Source organism: Capsella rubella, unplaced genomic scaffold, assembly GCF_000375325.1.
Source record: "Capsella rubella cultivar Monte Gargano unplaced genomic scaffold, Caprub1_0 scaffold_1, whole genome shotgun sequence".
Lineage (NCBI taxonomy): Eukaryota > Viridiplantae > Streptophyta > Magnoliopsida > Brassicales > Brassicaceae > Capsella > Capsella rubella.
The window spans coordinates 1,582,116-1,599,034 of NW_006238923.1; the positions used below are offsets into that span (position 1 = coordinate 1,582,116).

Consider the following 16,919-nt stretch of genomic DNA (forward strand, 5'->3'; position numbering starts at 1 on the left):
ACTCCTCCACTTCTTTCGAACCGAAATCTCTCTGTTTTTATTTTCTGCAGACAGAAAGAAGATAAAATTAGTATGATCACATGAAGGCGTAACAGCTAGAAGAAAATGTTTGCTGCAAGTACCTAATGGGTTGTTTTCAAGCTGTCTCACAAGACATGGAAGCTTTGATTCTCTCAACAGTGCAAGCTATTAGATTGTTAACAGTTGCAACAGAGCCAAGAGATAGCTTCGCTGTAGGAACTGAGTCAACCAGAATCTGAAAAGCCACGGTCAAGAGCGACCCTCCATCTCCTCCACCATTGGCATTACCATCAGGGAGAATAGCAAAACCCGACGGAAGCAGAGCCACATAGTCCGGATCACCTCCATTAAGCACTATATTCATTGCTACAATATCCACTGGAGCATAGATCACAAAGGAAGCTGTAGGATCAGTGCAGCTCTCTTGTAGAATCAGCATATTGCTCTGGCTAGAGTTTGCACTCTGTGACATAAAGAAAGAACAAGTTATTAGCTACGATCAGTTGATCATAACTAGTGTTAGAAACCCGGCTTAACTCACATTTACCCGAAGAAGAGAAACACAGTTTCCGGTATCCCTCCCGTTAGCAATATGTGCCATCTCTTGCACAACTCCTCCATTAGACAGAATATCCCACTGCACAACTCACGAAAACATTAACACTCTGTCCAGATCAGAACTAAAGAGAGTAGTAACTAAAGAAGAATTACCTCATTTCTTGAATTCTCATCTCTGAGGAAATCGAATACTCTCTTTGGAGGAACAGGGATCCAAAAGGAAGTGGCTGCACTAAGAACAATACCCGGAGGCCTTCCTGGATCATCCACACTCTTTCTAGTCATCACTCTAACATCTTCAGCTCCTGTACCGGACAACGTAGTCCATGTGTGAGCGGTTGAAGCACTCACTCCTGCACAAAAGCTTATAACCATCCGCTCCGCCAATTTCAGCATACTCCTCCTCCCTTCTTGGTTTGTTATCACTGCAATTTCATGAAAATATTAGAATTTTGACTCAAGTTCTGAGTCTGATTATGAGAAAGTAGTTATGAAACAAAACATTTATGTTTACCGCCAACTTCTCCAGAGGAAACGTTTGTAGCCATGACGCTAGCTAACCGCTCGCATTGGCGGTCAAGAATCGCTACCCAGCGTTTAGCTCCAAAGGCATGACCAGTACTAACCATGTGTTTGTATAAGTTATGCACTCCTCTGTCATCAACTTCCACATGCTCCACCCAAGTCACCTGTTACATTAAATTTTTAATTTTTTTGAATTTGTAGCTTAGATATAGATATATAACCTAATGTTTTTATTATATACCTTAGAATATCCATTTGGCATTTCTTGAATCAAACATCCTGAAGCTCGCCGCCTGCATCTAGCAGGGGGATTTGGTTGGAGACTATCCAAGGAGATATCGACAACCGCCCACGAACCATCTCCTTGTTGTTTACAGTAACGTGCGAAATAAGTTTCACGAGTCGGGACTAATGGAGATGGAACTTGAAACTCTGCAGTCATCTGCAAAACAGAGGGTTTAATTCAGTTCCAAGTACAATGTTTACAGATAGAAAGGAAAAAAAACAAAAAAAAAAACCTACCACTTGAAGAGCTCCATTGAAGTTTCCTGCAACTCCAGTAGATAAAACCGCTAAAGTCATCGCTCTAGAAACCATCCCCGCGAAAATCGTAGACCATTGATTCTGCAACATCATATATATATCCATGCAACAACATCAAAACTCTTCAGTAGAGAAGATTACATTTAAAAAATATGCGAAATGAAAAGGTTAATTATATTACCACATCCATGAGAATCTCAACGATGTTAACATGATTCATGATCACAACAGCGGTTTCTCGGGAAGCTTCGGATCTAAATCCAGCAGGTCTAGGTCCTATCCCTCTAGGAAACGTCCGAGCATACTCTTCATCGTCTAGAACCAAACTCTTCCACATTGGATCGTCCACTTGAGCCATCCGCATGAGCTCTTCCATTGCAGCCACAGCTAAGTCGATGATGACCGGTTTATCAGCTTCGGTTGGTGTAGTGATGGACTTGAGGAGATCGGTTGGATTGTTTCCATAGGCTTCTCCTCCGATATTTCCCATGGCGAGTTCTAGAGGACGTGGAGGAAGAGGAGGAGGAGACATAAGAGGATAGTTTGAGACTGGCTTGCCTACGTATTTCGCTGCAATCGCTGATATACGGTCGATCTACACAGACAAAACAAGATAAAGAGTTGTTAGTTACTCCTTACGTTTCTTTCAAGTTATGTTTTATTATTATTATTTTTTTTTGGTTCACAAATATAATTCTTTTGTAAAAAGTAGTATTTAATTAAAGTTTGTTAATTTACTTTTACCAATTCATGTCAATATAAATAAAATTTGATTAACATTGATGTTTCATAGAAAGTGTGGACAGATTTAGTGTAGAAAATACGAAACCATATAATTTGATGAAATGGAAGGAATTTTGCTTACTTTCATATGTCGTTTTAGTATCTTTATTTATTTCATTAATGATTGTCTTTTTCTAGTCTTTCAATACGAAAAAATGCGTTTTAAATTATCAGATAGGAAAATTATATAAGATTTATCATTTGATTATTAAATAGTATATTAAATAGAATGAACTGACATATGGAAAGCAATGTAATATGAATTTTTCACGACTTTACTCTATTTATATATTTTTATAATTTAAGTCTTAAAAATAAATAAAAAAGCAGAACAAAACATGCTTCAAAGTTCTAACATTATAAAGTGCATTAAACATTACAGGACTGATAAGATCAAATAAAAGATTACGTTCGGAAGGTTAATTAATTACTGTATTTAACAAGTTGACATACCTCTTCCCTTAATCGAGCATTTTCAAGACGGAGTTGGTGCTCGTCGAAAGACATTTCTCCGATAGCCGTCGGACCACCACAATTAGGACACGAAGCATTTGCGAGAGCCTCTCGATATCTAAGGTTGTCGCTTCTAAGCTTTTCGTTCTCCGCCCGAAGATGCGAGTTCTCATGCCGCTCGTGATGATTCTGCACGAATAAATCTTTTAGTTCTTTACAAACCGACGTTTGTTATTTAGGTAAATTGAAGCAACAAAGGATTTTACTTATAAAAAAAAGTGGGGAATTATATTTGTACACACACATTATACACTTGTGTACGCGTTATATGTGTTTCACCGTATTTGCATAACGTAAGCATATATGTCCAAAACGTTTCAGTCCTCCTATATATGGCTCTAACTTATTGTTTCAACCTAACAATAATTCTATGGCTTGATCCGCCAAAAACATAGTTCTGCCAAACAACAACTTTTCAATTGAAAAAAAAATATATATATCTGGAAGAAAAGTAAGAAAAATAAGTCAATTGTATTAACTAGATCTAGAAATCTGCCAAATAAACCACCAAAGTCAATGAATAAATTCTAAATGAAACACCATCCATCCAAAAATTGTCACGAGTGTGATTGAGAGATCAGATGCATAGGTCTAAGTATAAACATAAGCCCTTAACTTCAATACGAATGGATAATAATAATTCAACAAGTATATATATTTTCTCTAATATAAATAGATCCATAAATTTATACATGTGTTGATAATATAAAGTACATACCTTCATTTGGGTACGTTTGTTTTGGAACCAGAATTTGACTTGAAGAGGTTCCAACCCCAGTTCACGGCTTAGCTGTTTCCTTTGCTTGTCATCTGGGTGAGGACACTCTTTGAAGAATCTATTCAACAACCAAACACACACAACTGTCAAAAAAAAAAGAAAAAGAAATCAAGAAGATTGAAGCGAGTGAGTTAATTGATATGCATACGCTTCCATCTCCTGGATCTGAAGTTGGGTGTGACGATGATAACGTTTCTTCTTGTTAGGATGAAGAGGATCTTGATCGTTTCCTGATCCTCCTTCTTGATTCTCACTTCCGGATTTGGTATTGGCACTGTCGAATTCATCGTCCCTAAGAAACCCTTCATTGTTATTGTCTTCATGGTGGTTGTAGTTGTGATTATTGCTATCCGCGTTGTTCATAGCCGCGAGCAACATATTTGGCTCGAACATCTTTTCTCTTATACACTGCAGACTGAAACCAAAAACCCTAAAAACCAAAAACAAAAAAAGAGGAGTACCAAAATTTAGGGTTTGTTCTTGGGTACTACGAGCTAGAGCCAAGAAGAAAAGAGAAATTTCTCCAAGGGCTGAACAAATTATGGCAATACTTTTTACACGTCAACAACTTTTCAACTTTTTTTTTTTTTATATGAACAAAACATATAACTTGAATCTTTCTTTTCTTCTTGAAGATCTTACAAAAAGGATCGATATAATAAGCTAATGGAAAAGAAAAGACGAAGAAATTGGAGATGATTGTAGGAAACAAATTAAGGACCCACTAATTGAAAGCAAGGAAAAAAAGAGCCTTGCAAAATTATAAAACATCACAATCATGTATTTATAAGTTATTAAATAACCAACCCAATAAAATAATGAATTTCGCTTACTCCGAATTATTCAAAATTTTCCCCTTTCAAAAGTAAAAATCAACTAACAAACAGTCTACTACAATGAAATCTTTTAAGTTGATTCGAAAAACATATATATATATATATATATATATATATATATATATATATATATATATATAAGTGTAGATGAAAATAATAACTTGATGTCTCAAAAGACCTTAATACACTATAAGAACTTTGATGGATAATAATTTTAATTAAAGTTTCGAGGTATTGATCAGTTTTGATTTTGATGGGAGGGGATGGAAGAGAAGACGAAAAGAGAAACGTTGGACTCATTTGCTCGAAGCAGATAATAAAATGGGCAAAAAGTAGGTACAAATAAATTCCCAACTCTATCCCGTTTATTGAAAAGAAACAATACTTTCTTGAAAACAGAAAAAAAAAAATCGTAATTAACATATATCGTAATCATTAGCAAATTTTCAAATATATGTAAACATCCTCCAGGAAAAAAAGTGTAACCTAATCGTTTTTTATGATTAAAAAAGAAAAACCGAAATGGAAAAAAATGTTAATTATATGATCAGTGCACGGTGCGACGGACCAACATACAGTTAATATAGATACAACTTACAACCAAACGTGAGATAAGGCCTGGAAAAATGTATTAAATTTTCCCAGCTATCTTTTTTTAGCATAAATTATCATCGTAGTTAAAACGTTTTTTATAATTTCACAAATAAACATATATAAATCTGGATAAAGTATATCACGTGTTTATATAATAATAATAAAAAAACGTATAGAGTGAAAAAAGAATGATGAAAATACGAAGAGAATGCATACCTTAGCTTGTAATTTAATCTTCGATCCTCTCTTTATTGTTGTCTCGAGGGTTTCATCTCTGCCTATATATGCAGAAATCATGATAAGATAAATCAATTGTAATATTCAAGAATGAAAATTCAACACAGGCGATATGTTCGATTAATATACAATCACCATCATCATGAAAGTGAGAGTTTTTTTAATGAAGAAGCTAGCTAAGAAATTTTTTAAGTGTAATATGATCCAATACATTAAACAAAAAAAATAATAATAATATTTAATAGAATTAATGAGAAACACAAGAAACGATGAGGTTTCGAGACATACACTGAGAGGACGAAGCAATGAAACAACAACACTAAAAGGGAGAAGGTGGTGGAGCGGACAGTGACGTCGTCTGGTCTGAGAGATTTGTGATCGGAAAACCGCTGATGGTCTTGGTAGTGAAGCGGTTTGTTGGCGAGCGAAGAGTTTGAAAGGTAGGTGCAAAATCTTGGAGGAGAAAAAGAGGGGAGAGTAATGGCAGAGAGAATTGAGAGGGTGCAATGAAATTAAATGGTGTGAGAGAGAGAGAGAGAGAGGGGACTCTTTATTATCCCTTCCTACACGCTCGTATAGATAGAGAGAGATAGAGCTGAGAGATATATACTTATATAGTTATATGTTACAAAATTATGTATTTGTTGCTTTGATCATATATAGAGAAACCTATATAATTTATGTTGATTAGTTTATGTAATGTATAGTTTTGTTAAGTTCTAATATATTATAAACTTAACAAAATTAATTAAATTTCAGATTTGCTTATATATCCCAGTAATAAATGTCATTCTTCATTTAAAGATTTTTCTTAAGAAAATAGTCCACATATAAATGGAATAGAATCTATGTTTTTCTCAAAATTTTATTAATTTTTAGTGCTCTTAATATTATTATTTATTTAGGAAATTTTTATAAAGAATCTTTTTGTTGACTTATAATTTCTTGCTATATATGATTTTTGTAGTCTTTATCTTTTGATTTATATATATATAATCATTGCATATTTATTATTATTATTATTATTATTATTATTGAATAGATTTAATTTGGATTGTTCTAATTAAGTACAAAATAAAAAAAATAGAATGAAAATTATCCATGTTACTCTCCCCATGGCATTTTCTTAAATATTACATAAATTAATATTGTATATTATTCTTATAAGTTTGGCCCAAATTTTTCAATTTTAACACATTTCAATTTTTTTTGTTTACCTAAAATAACATAACTTAAAAAGTTGTCAAAAAAAGGAACAAGACTCCACTTTTTACACAAAAAGACTTCTCACTTTACTTTAACTACATACGTTTAGTTAGTTCGTGGCCCAGGCATTTATAACTATAACGTGTAATTAAGCTGTTTAATTAAATTACGGATCACCCATATATATAAAAAAAGTGATTATTTGTAAAAGTCGTTCATTCATACGTACTTTTATCACGCCAAGATATAGAAATATACTGCGTATTATTTTAACGTCGCTATTCCATAAGTTTATTATACTTGTCAAGATTAATAAATAATTAAAATTGTCTTAAAAAACTTTCTATTTTTTTTAAATTTTATTCAAGTAGTAATATCATGTATGTACATATAGAATTATACATATATGTACGTATGTGATAGGGTGGCGAATAGTTTGGACGCATTAAATGTTTACACAGAGGCTGCATGGCTTTTTCTTAGGCCATTTACTGCTCTCATGCCTCTCTTGCACTTTAACCTCCCCTCCCTCCTTATTACTTGTGTACTGTGCTATTACTCTCTTCTATATGAAACACTAATATTTCATTCAACGCCTAACATTTTTTGAGTTTTCTTGTTAACAAAAAAAAAAAAAAGAGAGAGTTTATTATTATTATTTTTTTAAAAAACATTTGAGTTTTCTCTTGCTTATAAAGACGGAAATAATATTTCATTTTCTAGAAAATATTACTACTGAATCTTTTCAAAATTGTAATTTCAACTTTTTCATAGATGGGCCGTATGACTTGTATACATACACTTTAGGCCTGTCCTATGTTTTAAGAAGAGCGACGAGAGGTTCGTTGATGAGTATGTCATTTCACGAGTTTAATATTGGTTCAATGTTGATTTGTAATAGTCTTTAGGTCGTTACTTGTTCCACCAGAAACTGACAGTGCATTGTAATATCCAATTACTAAAATTAGCAACTTGCATGGTTTGCTATGAGAATGCACGAACGTGGATTCCACATACTGCAACAGTTTAATTTACATTTTAAAAAACTTGGAGAGCTAAGGACCAATAAAACAAGTCCCCTAAACTACATGTTGTCCAAAGTCAATAGCCTTTCATAGAGCAAAAGAGGATTTGAAGCTTTCATAATCGTTGCATGATTTTGAGTTTTTGGGAAATTTTATATTCAACTACCAGCAGAGATCAAAAAGATAGTGGAGACCCTGCAATGTCCTCCTCGACCTCCTCTGTTCTTCAGACCTAATTAAGAAACAGAGGGTTACTGCAAATGGGCTTATCTAAATGCCACTTGACATTTCTCCATGGACATTTTCAATGTCTCTGAATGATCTATAAAAGGCCTGAGATTGTCTCCTTCATCTTCATCTCTAAGCTGCTCTGACCTTTCTTGGCTAACACTCAATAGAGCTAACAAGCTAAGAAAAGAGGGAGGCAGTAATGGCGATTAAGAACATTCTTGCTCTTGTGGTTCTTCTCAGCGTTTTTGGAGTTTCAGTCGCTCAAAAAGGCCTTCACCTTGACTACTACAAACACAGGTGTCCTGACGCAGAAGCCATTGTCCGTCGTGTCACAGTTCAATATGTTTCTCGGAAGCCGAGTCTTGCTGCCGGGCTTCTAAGGATGCATTTTCATGATTGTTTCGTCAGAGTAAGTTTTGCTTCTTTGGGACTATACTGAAATATATATATATATATGAAAAAGACGTTAACTATACTTTGCTGGTTCATGTAGGGATGTGATGGTTCCATTCTTCTGAAATCTCTAAACAATGATGCGGAAAGAAACGCTATCCCCAACCTGTCCCTGAGAGGCTATGAAGTGGTCGATGCCGCTAAATCAGCCCTCGAGAAGAAGTGTCCCGGTGTGGTTTCCTGCGCTGATGTTCTCTCCTTAGTCGCCAGAGACGCCGTCTTAGTGGTACGTAACATTTCATAATGGACTGATTCTTCTCATTCTAAAGCCAATGAAACTTGAACTAAAACTTATTTTTGTTGCTTTTTTTGTACAGATCAACGGACCATGGTGGCCTGTTCCATTGGGTCGTAGGGATGGTCGCATCTCAAGACTCTCTGAGGCTAATCTACCATCCCCTTTCGCCGGAATTGCTGCACTGAAGCAAAACTTCCTCGTCAAGGGCCTAAACACTAAAGACCTTGTCGTTCTTTCAGGTATATACTTTTAAAAACACTTTTTAAGTGCAAGCTAAAAGCTATCAACTTGATGTCACCAAGCTGAACAAATAAAAACGGTTTCTTGATCAGGGGGTCACACCATTGGAATCTCTAACTGCGGTCTCATCAACAGCCGTATCTACAACTTCACAGGCAAAGGCGATTTTGACCCGTCGATGAACCCAAGCTACGTGAGGACATTGAAGAAAAGGTGCAAGCCTACTGATTTCAGGAGCTCAGTGGAGATGGACCCGGGCAGTGTCAAGAAGTTTGACTCTCACTACTTCAACATTGTGGCTCAAAAGAAGGGTCTGTTCACATCTGACTCAACACTCCTCGATGATCCAGAGACCAAAAGCTACATAGAGAGACAGGTTGCTACTGGTGGGTCTTCTTTCGCTAAAGATTTCTCGGACTCAATGGTCAAACTCGGTTTGGTCGAAATCCTCACCGGGAAAAAGGGTGAGATCAGGAGGAGATGCGCCTTCCCTAACTGAGTTTCGATCTAAACAAAACTGAAACCTCTTTCGATGATTTGATTCCATCACTTATCCTTCCTTTTGTATGTTTTTTTTTTTCCTTTCTTTTCCTCCAAGTCTGTTGATTTCAGACAGAGTTTCCTTTGTATGATTTGTTTTGAAGTCTAATAAACGTTAAATTGTTAAAAGACAATTTCTTTTTGTGGCACTGAAGCCATAATAACTTGTTCTACTTCATAAGCTAATAAGTCATCATCAGTGCACTTTTATATAATTCCTCTGTTTCGACCTACGAGTAAAGCAGAGGAGAAGAGAAGGTTCCAGCACTCAGTATGTCCTCAAAGTCTATTCTTCCCACTTTCTCGTCTCCCCTGAGATTAAACAAAACAAAACAATTTATTTTTTGCAGTCCAAATAAACTAATAGAAAAGGAAATTTCCATTTTTTTGGGTTTGAGTTATTTCCTTTATTTCTAAAAATATAAAAAGGAAATTTCCATTTTTTTTGTTTGAGTGTTTTCCTTTTATTTCTAAAACTATAAAAAGAAAATTTCCTTTTTTAAAAGTAAATATGGTTTCTTCTTCTTTCTTTTAGAAACATAATCCTTTTTCTACTAAATCATTAAAAAAACAAAAAAAAATCATCATGACGAATGAGTTCCCGTTGGGGGCTCAAATCAATGGTTTTGGCTAAATCTCAAATTAACTCGGTAGCCGAGTGATCTGAACGAGGAGCGACAACATTGATGACTTGGAGGGTTGAGAAGCTTTCTTCAGCTGGTCCACGTGAGGCACGTGCGAGGATATCAACGTCAGAGAAAAGACACCTTCGAGAAACAGAGACCACCTTTCCCACGCGGCAATTATATGTACAAAGGTATATGAATTTAGCGAATTGATATTTAATTAACAAAGCAATCACAGAAGCACAATCGTTGCATTGGTATTAGCGCTTCTCTTTCTCTTGTGGGCAAATTTTAGATCTAGAGTTTTATTCTTCCTTCCTTTTTTCCGATCAGTGCTTCATCTTTGGCCAAGGTCAATCGATTGAGATCCATGGGTGAGCAGCTCCTCTTCTCTGTCTGCGGTGGTGTGGTAGCCCCTTCGATGTTGTCGTGGCTGTGGTGGTGCGATTGGAGTTCTTTGTAGCGGTGGTTCCCGTTTTTGAAGACGGCGGGGATGCTTCAGAGTTCTTCTTGGCTCAGTCGCCTCTTCTATGAGCTGGGACAACGGCGGAAATCGGTGGGGGTTAGGAGGGTTTCGCGTTTTGATGTGGGAGTTAGCGGTAGATCTGTATGATCTTAGATGGCTGATGCGGGTTATTGGTTGCAGATGGTTTGGTTTGAGCCGCCGCTTTCTGTTTTTGCCGTGTTTGGTATCTCTCCGTCCAGATCGAGGAAGAGTTTGCTCGGATCTCGGTAAACTGCGGTGAAGGAAAGAGAAGGTTAGATCTGAGAGTGGCGGATTGCTAGGTTGGGATCTGCCACCGTGGAACCGTGTTGTCGGGGTGACTAGCTTTCCGGGAGACTTGTGGTGGGTCTGGTGCGGCGGAGGAAAGGGATCAAAGATGGAAACCGGTCTCTTTCGTCCATGGTTTTCGATCCTTCGTCGTGGCCGCAAAGCTGTGATTCTTGAGCCCGCCGGATCTCAGGCTCCGGTCACTCTGCCTCCGGCGATCAACAGGATCCGAGTTCTCTTTTTTCACCGTTAGTTTTTTCCGATTTTCTTTGCTTAATGGATCACAATCGTGTAAGGCCTGGCCCAGGCTATTTGGGTTTATTCGAATTTTATAAATAAATATTATAAATATAAAAAAAAAAAAAATTTAGCACATATTATTTTTGTATGGTTTCGTTCTGGATCGATTAAACCAATTAGTTAAATAGTACTACTCAATTCAAAACTCTGAATCACATTTTTTTCCATCACAAACATTAAAGAATACATGTTAGTTTACTTGATAGATTTTACAATTATTCAGGGAAGAAAGAAACAGAACACAACACCAAAAAACTCAAACAAAGAAACTTTCCATGCAAGAAAGAAGATAATAACCGTCGATCGATCACGATCCAAATTAGTTAACGAAAGCACATTTCCTCCTGATCTCACCGTTTCTCCCTGTGAGAATTTCGACAAAACCAAGTTTGAACATCGACTCTGAGAAATCTCTATTGAAAGAAATCCCATTAGTCAAGGCCTGAATCTCAACGTAATGTCTGGTCTCAAAGTCATCGAGAAGGGTAGAGTCAGATGTGAAGAGCCCTTTCTTCTGAGCCACCACGTTAAAGTAGTGAGAGTCAAATCTCTTCACACTGCCTGGGTCCATGTCCACTATGGATTTGAAATCATTGGGCTTGCACCTTTTCTTCAATGTCCTCACGTAGCTTGGGTTCATCGACGGGTCAAAATCGCCTCTGCCTGTGAAGTTGTATATACGTCTGTTGACGAGAGCGCAAGTAGAGATCCCGATGGTGTGAGCCCCTGCTCAACAGAAACCAGTTTTTATTCAGCTTTGAACTTTCAAGTTTCTAGCTTTTGATATTGCACTTATTAAGGTTTTACTGTAGATAAGTACCTGAGAGAACGACAAGGTCTTTAGCGTTGAGACCCTTGTCAGCAAAGTTCTTCTTCAACGTGGTTATGTTGGCGAAAGGGGATGGTAAGTTTGCGTTTGCGTCGGAAACTCTCGAGATGCGTCCATCCCTGCGCCCCAATGGAACTGGCCACCATGGTCCCCTGATCTGTTAAAAGGCAACAATAAGAAATTGTATACTAAAGTACTTTATAGGTTTTTGGAATGACAAAATCAGTCCAATGAGAAAATATTATACCACTAAGACTGCATCTCTGGCGACCAAGGCAAGAACATCAGCGCAAGAAACGATACCCGGACACCTCTTCTCGAGCGCTGACTTGGCTGCATCAACAACTTCATAGCCTCTCAGGGACAGGTTGGGAATTGCATTTCTTTCCGCATCATTGTTTGGAGACTTGAGAAGAATGGAGCCATCACATCCCTGCATGAATCGTAAAAAAAAAAGAGTTAGGACTAGTTTTATGTATTTATTGTCACAGTCTTGCAGAATAAGTGAAGCTAGCTTACTCTGACGAAACAGTCATGAAAATATATCCTTAAAAGCGCAGCGGCGAGGCTTGGTTTGCGAGAAACATATTGTTCTGTGACACGGCGGACAATGCGCTCTGTGTCCGGACACTTAGACCGGTAGTAGTCGAGGTCAAGCCTAAACCTTGGAATGGCAACAGAGACTCCAAGGACGCTAAGAAGAACCACAAGGGCGAGAAGGTTTTTGGTCGCCATTACTGTCTCTCTTTGCTTTGTTGAGTGACAGCCAAGAAAGGTGAGAAAACAGTTTGGAGATGAAGGTGAAGGAGACATTCTCAGTCCTTTTATAGATTATCCAAAGACATTGAAAATGTCCATAGAGAGAAAATGTCAAATGAGATTAAAGTAAACACATTTGCAGTACTCCTCTGTTTTTTAAATTAGGTTTGAAAAACAGAGGACATTGCAGGGCCTCCACGATCTTTCTGTTTCTTGGAGGCTAATTTAATATAAAAATAAAACTCCCTTGGAACAGAAACTATTAAGAATTATTAAAAGGATCTTTCTTTTGGTTTTCTCCTTGAGAAAGCTATTGACTATTAGAAGCATGTCTGCACAACTTGTAAACTCGATTGGGGAATGAAAACTCTGTTTTTTTGGTTATACAGATTATAAAAAGAGGGCAGTATTCTACTGAAAACAAGTGTTTAAATTTAAATCAATTGTTTAACCAAATCTGAGGTATTCATTGTCATCAGCTCTAAATACTTTAAAACATAAACATAAAACAATTCGTTGACATGTGTGGAACACACGTTCGTCTTTTGGTCTGCCGGCTGCATTATCTTTTATGCTCCAAGTATTATCATCTTTAGAGCTAATTAATTAGGAATATAGAATAATGAACGTGAAATGCAAACATAATAAACACATTAACACTATGTGCAAGCGCAAGCGCAAAATATAGACACAAATTTGAGTTTTGTCAATCAAACTGAAAACATGAAAGACAATATAATTTCCAATGTTTTAGTCCTTAGCAAATTAGCATATCCAAGTTAATACAGTCACATACAAAAAAAAAATAAAAAAAAAATCGATTTTTTAAAAACCCAGACAATAATATAGATTCCCACAATCAGTAAAAGGTAAAAAGAAGATATAATGTCTAGCAATTTTTTTAAGTAAAATTTCTTATATGTCTATATATTTTCTTTTGTAAAAATTTAGCATATTTTTGATAAAACAATAAAAATGAGACAAACAATATAAAGAAAATGTATAATGCTGGTTCTTGTCAAATATCCTTATCTTGTCTGATAAAATATCCACAAGTTTCTTGTCTGATAAAATACCACTTTTATTTTATTTTACATATTTAAATACTAGTGATCATTCTCGTTTGTATCACTGTTGTTAATTATTTGGGTGACACAGGTTAATTATTTAAGGTCCTGAATTTATATTATTTAGATGAGATCAAATATAATATGGAGCTAGAAATTAAACATACAATAAGATTCTATGGGTCATAGCCTCATATACTTTAGATGCCTTCTTGCAGATGAAAAGAGTTCTTACGTGCCAAGTCTCGACACTGAAACTTATTTTAACAAAGTTGAGTTTATTGGTTGTTTCGGACATTGGATTTAACCTTGTGGCTGATACGAGAAACCATTGACAGTGAGACCTCCATCTACACAAATGGTCTGACCAGTTATGTAAGAAGCTGCAGGCATACATAGAAAAGCTACCACCGAGGCTACTTCTTCAGGCTTCCCGAAACGCCCCAATGGCTTTCTAGACTCTACCGCCTTCTTGAACTCATCATCGTACACCTAAAGATCATCATCAAAGTAAAGATATCAGCAAAGGCAAGAAAGGGAGATGGGTCTTGGAGGAAACGTAGCATATATAGTTTGTATCTCACCTCTCCAGCTAGAGGAGTCGCAATGACTCCAGGAGCCACAGCATTAGCCCTAATTCCATCACTAGCCCACTCACATGCCAGATTCCTTGCTAGCTGATTCATCGCCGCTAATGTCACACACACACACACATACACATATCAATGCCTTAGAATATTGTTTCAAGAACCAGCTAATGGCTTTGTATTTACATGTGAAAACCATTGTAAGAAAAAAGAAACCTCTATTGATAGTCTCAATAGTCACATATAGGTGTTTTTGTTTTCTTCAATAGTTAGTTTTACTATAATTACCTTTTGTTGCAGAGTAGATGGAGCTAATTACAGTAAACGATAAAATGCCAGCAGCAGAAGATATGAACACAATGTTCCCACATCCTGAACTCTTGAGAAGAGGATGTGCAAGCTGGCTCAGATGAAAAGCAGACTCTAAGTTGGTCGTAAAATGAAACGAGAAATCCTCTGCTGTAAAATCCACTGTCGGCTTTGCCCGAATCCCTCCAACATTGTTTATCTTATTATGATTCAAAGATTACATTAAATCAAGGATTTGAGTAATTAATTTAGAAAAGAGTATATATAATAAAGATCTAACTTACGAGGATATCGAGCTTGCCACCAAACACTGAAGACACAGTCTGCATAAGGTTATCTCTCTCTGTTCTCAAAGATGCGTCACAGACTGAACCAGTGACTTGAAATCCCTTCTTTTTCCATTCACTTAAACACTCATTAAGCTGAGATTCATCTCTCGCACAAGTATGTATCAATGCTCCAAATCCCGCAAGTTCCTCAACTATACCATGCCTATTTTGATTCAAAAATCAGAGAATTTTAAATATGCTTTCTAGAAAATATATATGGAAAGATTTAGGATCTGTATACGAACCCGATCCCTTTGGTTCCACCAGTTACAAGTGCGGTCTTGCCCTTAAGGCATTATCTCTGGTTTTGCTCTGTTCCAGCCATTGCTCTCTCCTACGCCTGAAGAACTCAGATTGAAGAAGAGAATACAAGTGGAGCAAGCAAACGTTAAGTTGATTATTCAATCAATCATTGGAGATGATAACTCAATATGTGGTCCAAATTTTATTTTTTTTAAACCTCAAGATGATGGGCCTGGTCCATCAGGAATCTTAGGCCCGTATCTTTATATATTTTTTATTATTATTTTTTTGACAGTTAAAATATAAAAGTCACAAGGAAGACAAAATTTATATACAGTATAGAGAGATTAAGGGAAAGACGTAACTATATAGAGACGGCATGATTTTTCCATTAATTTGTTCTTAGCCAATGATAGTATTTTCTATCAGTTTGTTTGTGTGATTTGGGGTTGGATTGGATTGGTTGGGTGCACGTACGTACTAAGGCCTTCTGAGTTCTGATGATCCTAGTCATTTGCATTCTAATTAGTTTTATATCTCAATAATACTCACATTTTGGCGGTTGTTGATTATACACATTTGTTAATTACTTAAAAGTGATGACTTGACTTGTCTCAGATCAATTATTTTCTTCTGTTGCTTTTTGTTTAATAATATGAACCAAAATATATGTATAATAGATTCTTCACTTGCACGTATATTCCCCAAAAACCCTTTTATTGTTTGCTAGTTTGGGATAATGGGATGTTTTAATATCCATCTAAGACTTACCATCACGATCGATCAGCTAAACTAAGACTTGAACTGTTCAACATTATAGACTTTTTGGAATTATATTGGGTCCAGTTTGATTACTTATATTTAATTTATAAGCTTTATTAAACAATAAATGGATTCTCAATAATTAAAATTTTTTTGATGATTTCTTTGATCCAATACAAACAATTTTATAGCTAATAAAAAGTGAAGTTTCGAACTCGCAGCTGATTGCCTTTCTGCAAATAATATAACAATGTTTAACTTTCTTTCTCTTTTCTTCTATGAAGCCTCTCTCTCTATATATATACGACAGAATCATTCAGACAAGCAACTTCACATAACAAAACATACGTCCATCTCTTCAATGGCAATTACTTACAAATCAATAGCTCTTTCCATAATCACCCAACTATGTCTCGTTTCTTGTGTGCTAAGTCAACAAAACGAAACCAAATTTCTCTACCACGGATTCTTCGAAGCTAACCTTCTCAAGTATGGATCCTCCAAGATCCTCCCGAGTGGCATCTTGGAGCTAACAAACACCTCAAGGAGACAAATGGTAAGAGAAAACCAATCATTCGAGAATTTGGTTTGATTTTTAGTCGTCCAAATTAATGGTAAACACACTAACACTCTAACCATTTAGTATCATAGCGGAATCATTAGGGGAACACCTCGCTTCGACGTATCTTCCACGATTTGCGAAGGATTCTCAGTTTTGAAGAACCGGGTTTATTGCTAAATCTCCTTTTTTTTTTTTTTTGTTGTTGTCAACTAGATATCCCCTTTTGTACCGCGAATAAATCTGTTTTTAGGTCACACTAATAAAACTTAACTTATGCCTTTTGAGTCCTTTTAGAGATTCTGTGCCGAAAGCCCAATACATTACTTGCGGTCTCAAAAAAATCAACACGACCAAACAAAAACAGTTGAAGTTAATCAGAAGTAACTCTCGTAATATAAGATTGTAACACTGAAACGTTAAAAACGACAGCGTGTGAGAGAGAGAATTTATCGT

General features: G+C 36.2%; 4 protein-coding genes across 7 annotated transcripts; 1 reads left to right on the forward strand and 3 right to left on the reverse strand.

The window, feature by feature from the left end:
• Window positions 1–122: 122 nt before the first annotated feature.
• Window positions 123–5,920, reverse strand: LOC17898017 (homeobox-leucine zipper protein HDG2). 4 transcript variants are annotated; one of them, XM_023776997.1, is made up of 12 exons: window positions 5,677–5,920; window positions 5,368–5,429; window positions 3,870–4,151; window positions 3,662–3,779; window positions 2,884–3,072; window positions 1,829–2,242; window positions 1,627–1,728; window positions 1,346–1,546; window positions 1,094–1,268; window positions 733–1,004; window positions 569–658; window positions 123–484 (listed from the first exon to the last, which is right to left on the reverse strand). In XM_023776997.1, exons 3-12 carry the CDS (start codon window positions 4,112–4,114, stop codon window positions 137–139), a joined length of 2,154 nt encoding a protein of 717 aa, XP_023632765.1. In that variant the 5' UTR covers window positions 4,115–4,151; window positions 5,368–5,429; window positions 5,677–5,920; the 3' UTR covers window positions 123–136. The 4 variants fall into 4 exon arrangements, with proteins under 4 accessions (XP_023632765.1, XP_023632764.1, XP_023632762.1 ...); XM_023776996.1 differs by having other exon boundaries at window positions 563–658; window positions 3,870–4,136; window positions 5,677–5,918; XM_023776994.1 differs by having other exon boundaries at window positions 563–658; window positions 5,677–5,918.
• A 2,074-nt stretch (window positions 5,921–7,994) lies between these two features.
• LOC17896820 (peroxidase 2) lies at window positions 7,995–9,452 on the forward strand. The gene is made up of 4 exons (XM_006306495.2): window positions 7,995–8,259; window positions 8,344–8,529; window positions 8,621–8,780; window positions 8,874–9,452. Exons 1-4 carry the CDS (start codon window positions 8,050–8,052, stop codon window positions 9,278–9,280), a joined length of 963 nt encoding a protein of 320 aa, XP_006306557.1. The 5' UTR covers window positions 7,995–8,049; the 3' UTR covers window positions 9,281–9,452.
• Window positions 9,453–11,157: 1,705 nt separating this feature from the next.
• Window positions 11,158–12,641, reverse strand: LOC17900529 (peroxidase 2). Its single transcript, XM_006304761.2, has 4 exons — window positions 12,368–12,641; window positions 12,096–12,281; window positions 11,840–12,005; window positions 11,158–11,745 (listed from the first exon to the last, which is right to left on the reverse strand). Exons 1-4 carry the CDS (start codon window positions 12,581–12,583, stop codon window positions 11,339–11,341), a joined length of 975 nt encoding a protein of 324 aa, XP_006304823.1. The 5' UTR covers window positions 12,584–12,641; the 3' UTR covers window positions 11,158–11,338.
• Window positions 12,642–13,770: 1,129 nt separating this feature from the next.
• On the reverse strand, window positions 13,771–15,276 carry LOC17898162 (tropinone reductase homolog At1g07440). Its single transcript, XM_006304060.2, has 5 exons — window positions 15,145–15,276; window positions 14,855–15,062; window positions 14,550–14,769; window positions 14,259–14,365; window positions 13,771–14,166 (listed from the first exon to the last, which is right to left on the reverse strand). Exons 2-5 carry the CDS (start codon window positions 14,897–14,899, stop codon window positions 13,978–13,980), a joined length of 561 nt encoding a protein of 186 aa, XP_006304122.2. The 5' UTR covers window positions 14,900–15,062; window positions 15,145–15,276; the 3' UTR covers window positions 13,771–13,977.
• Window positions 15,277–16,919: the final 1,643 nt, after the last annotated feature.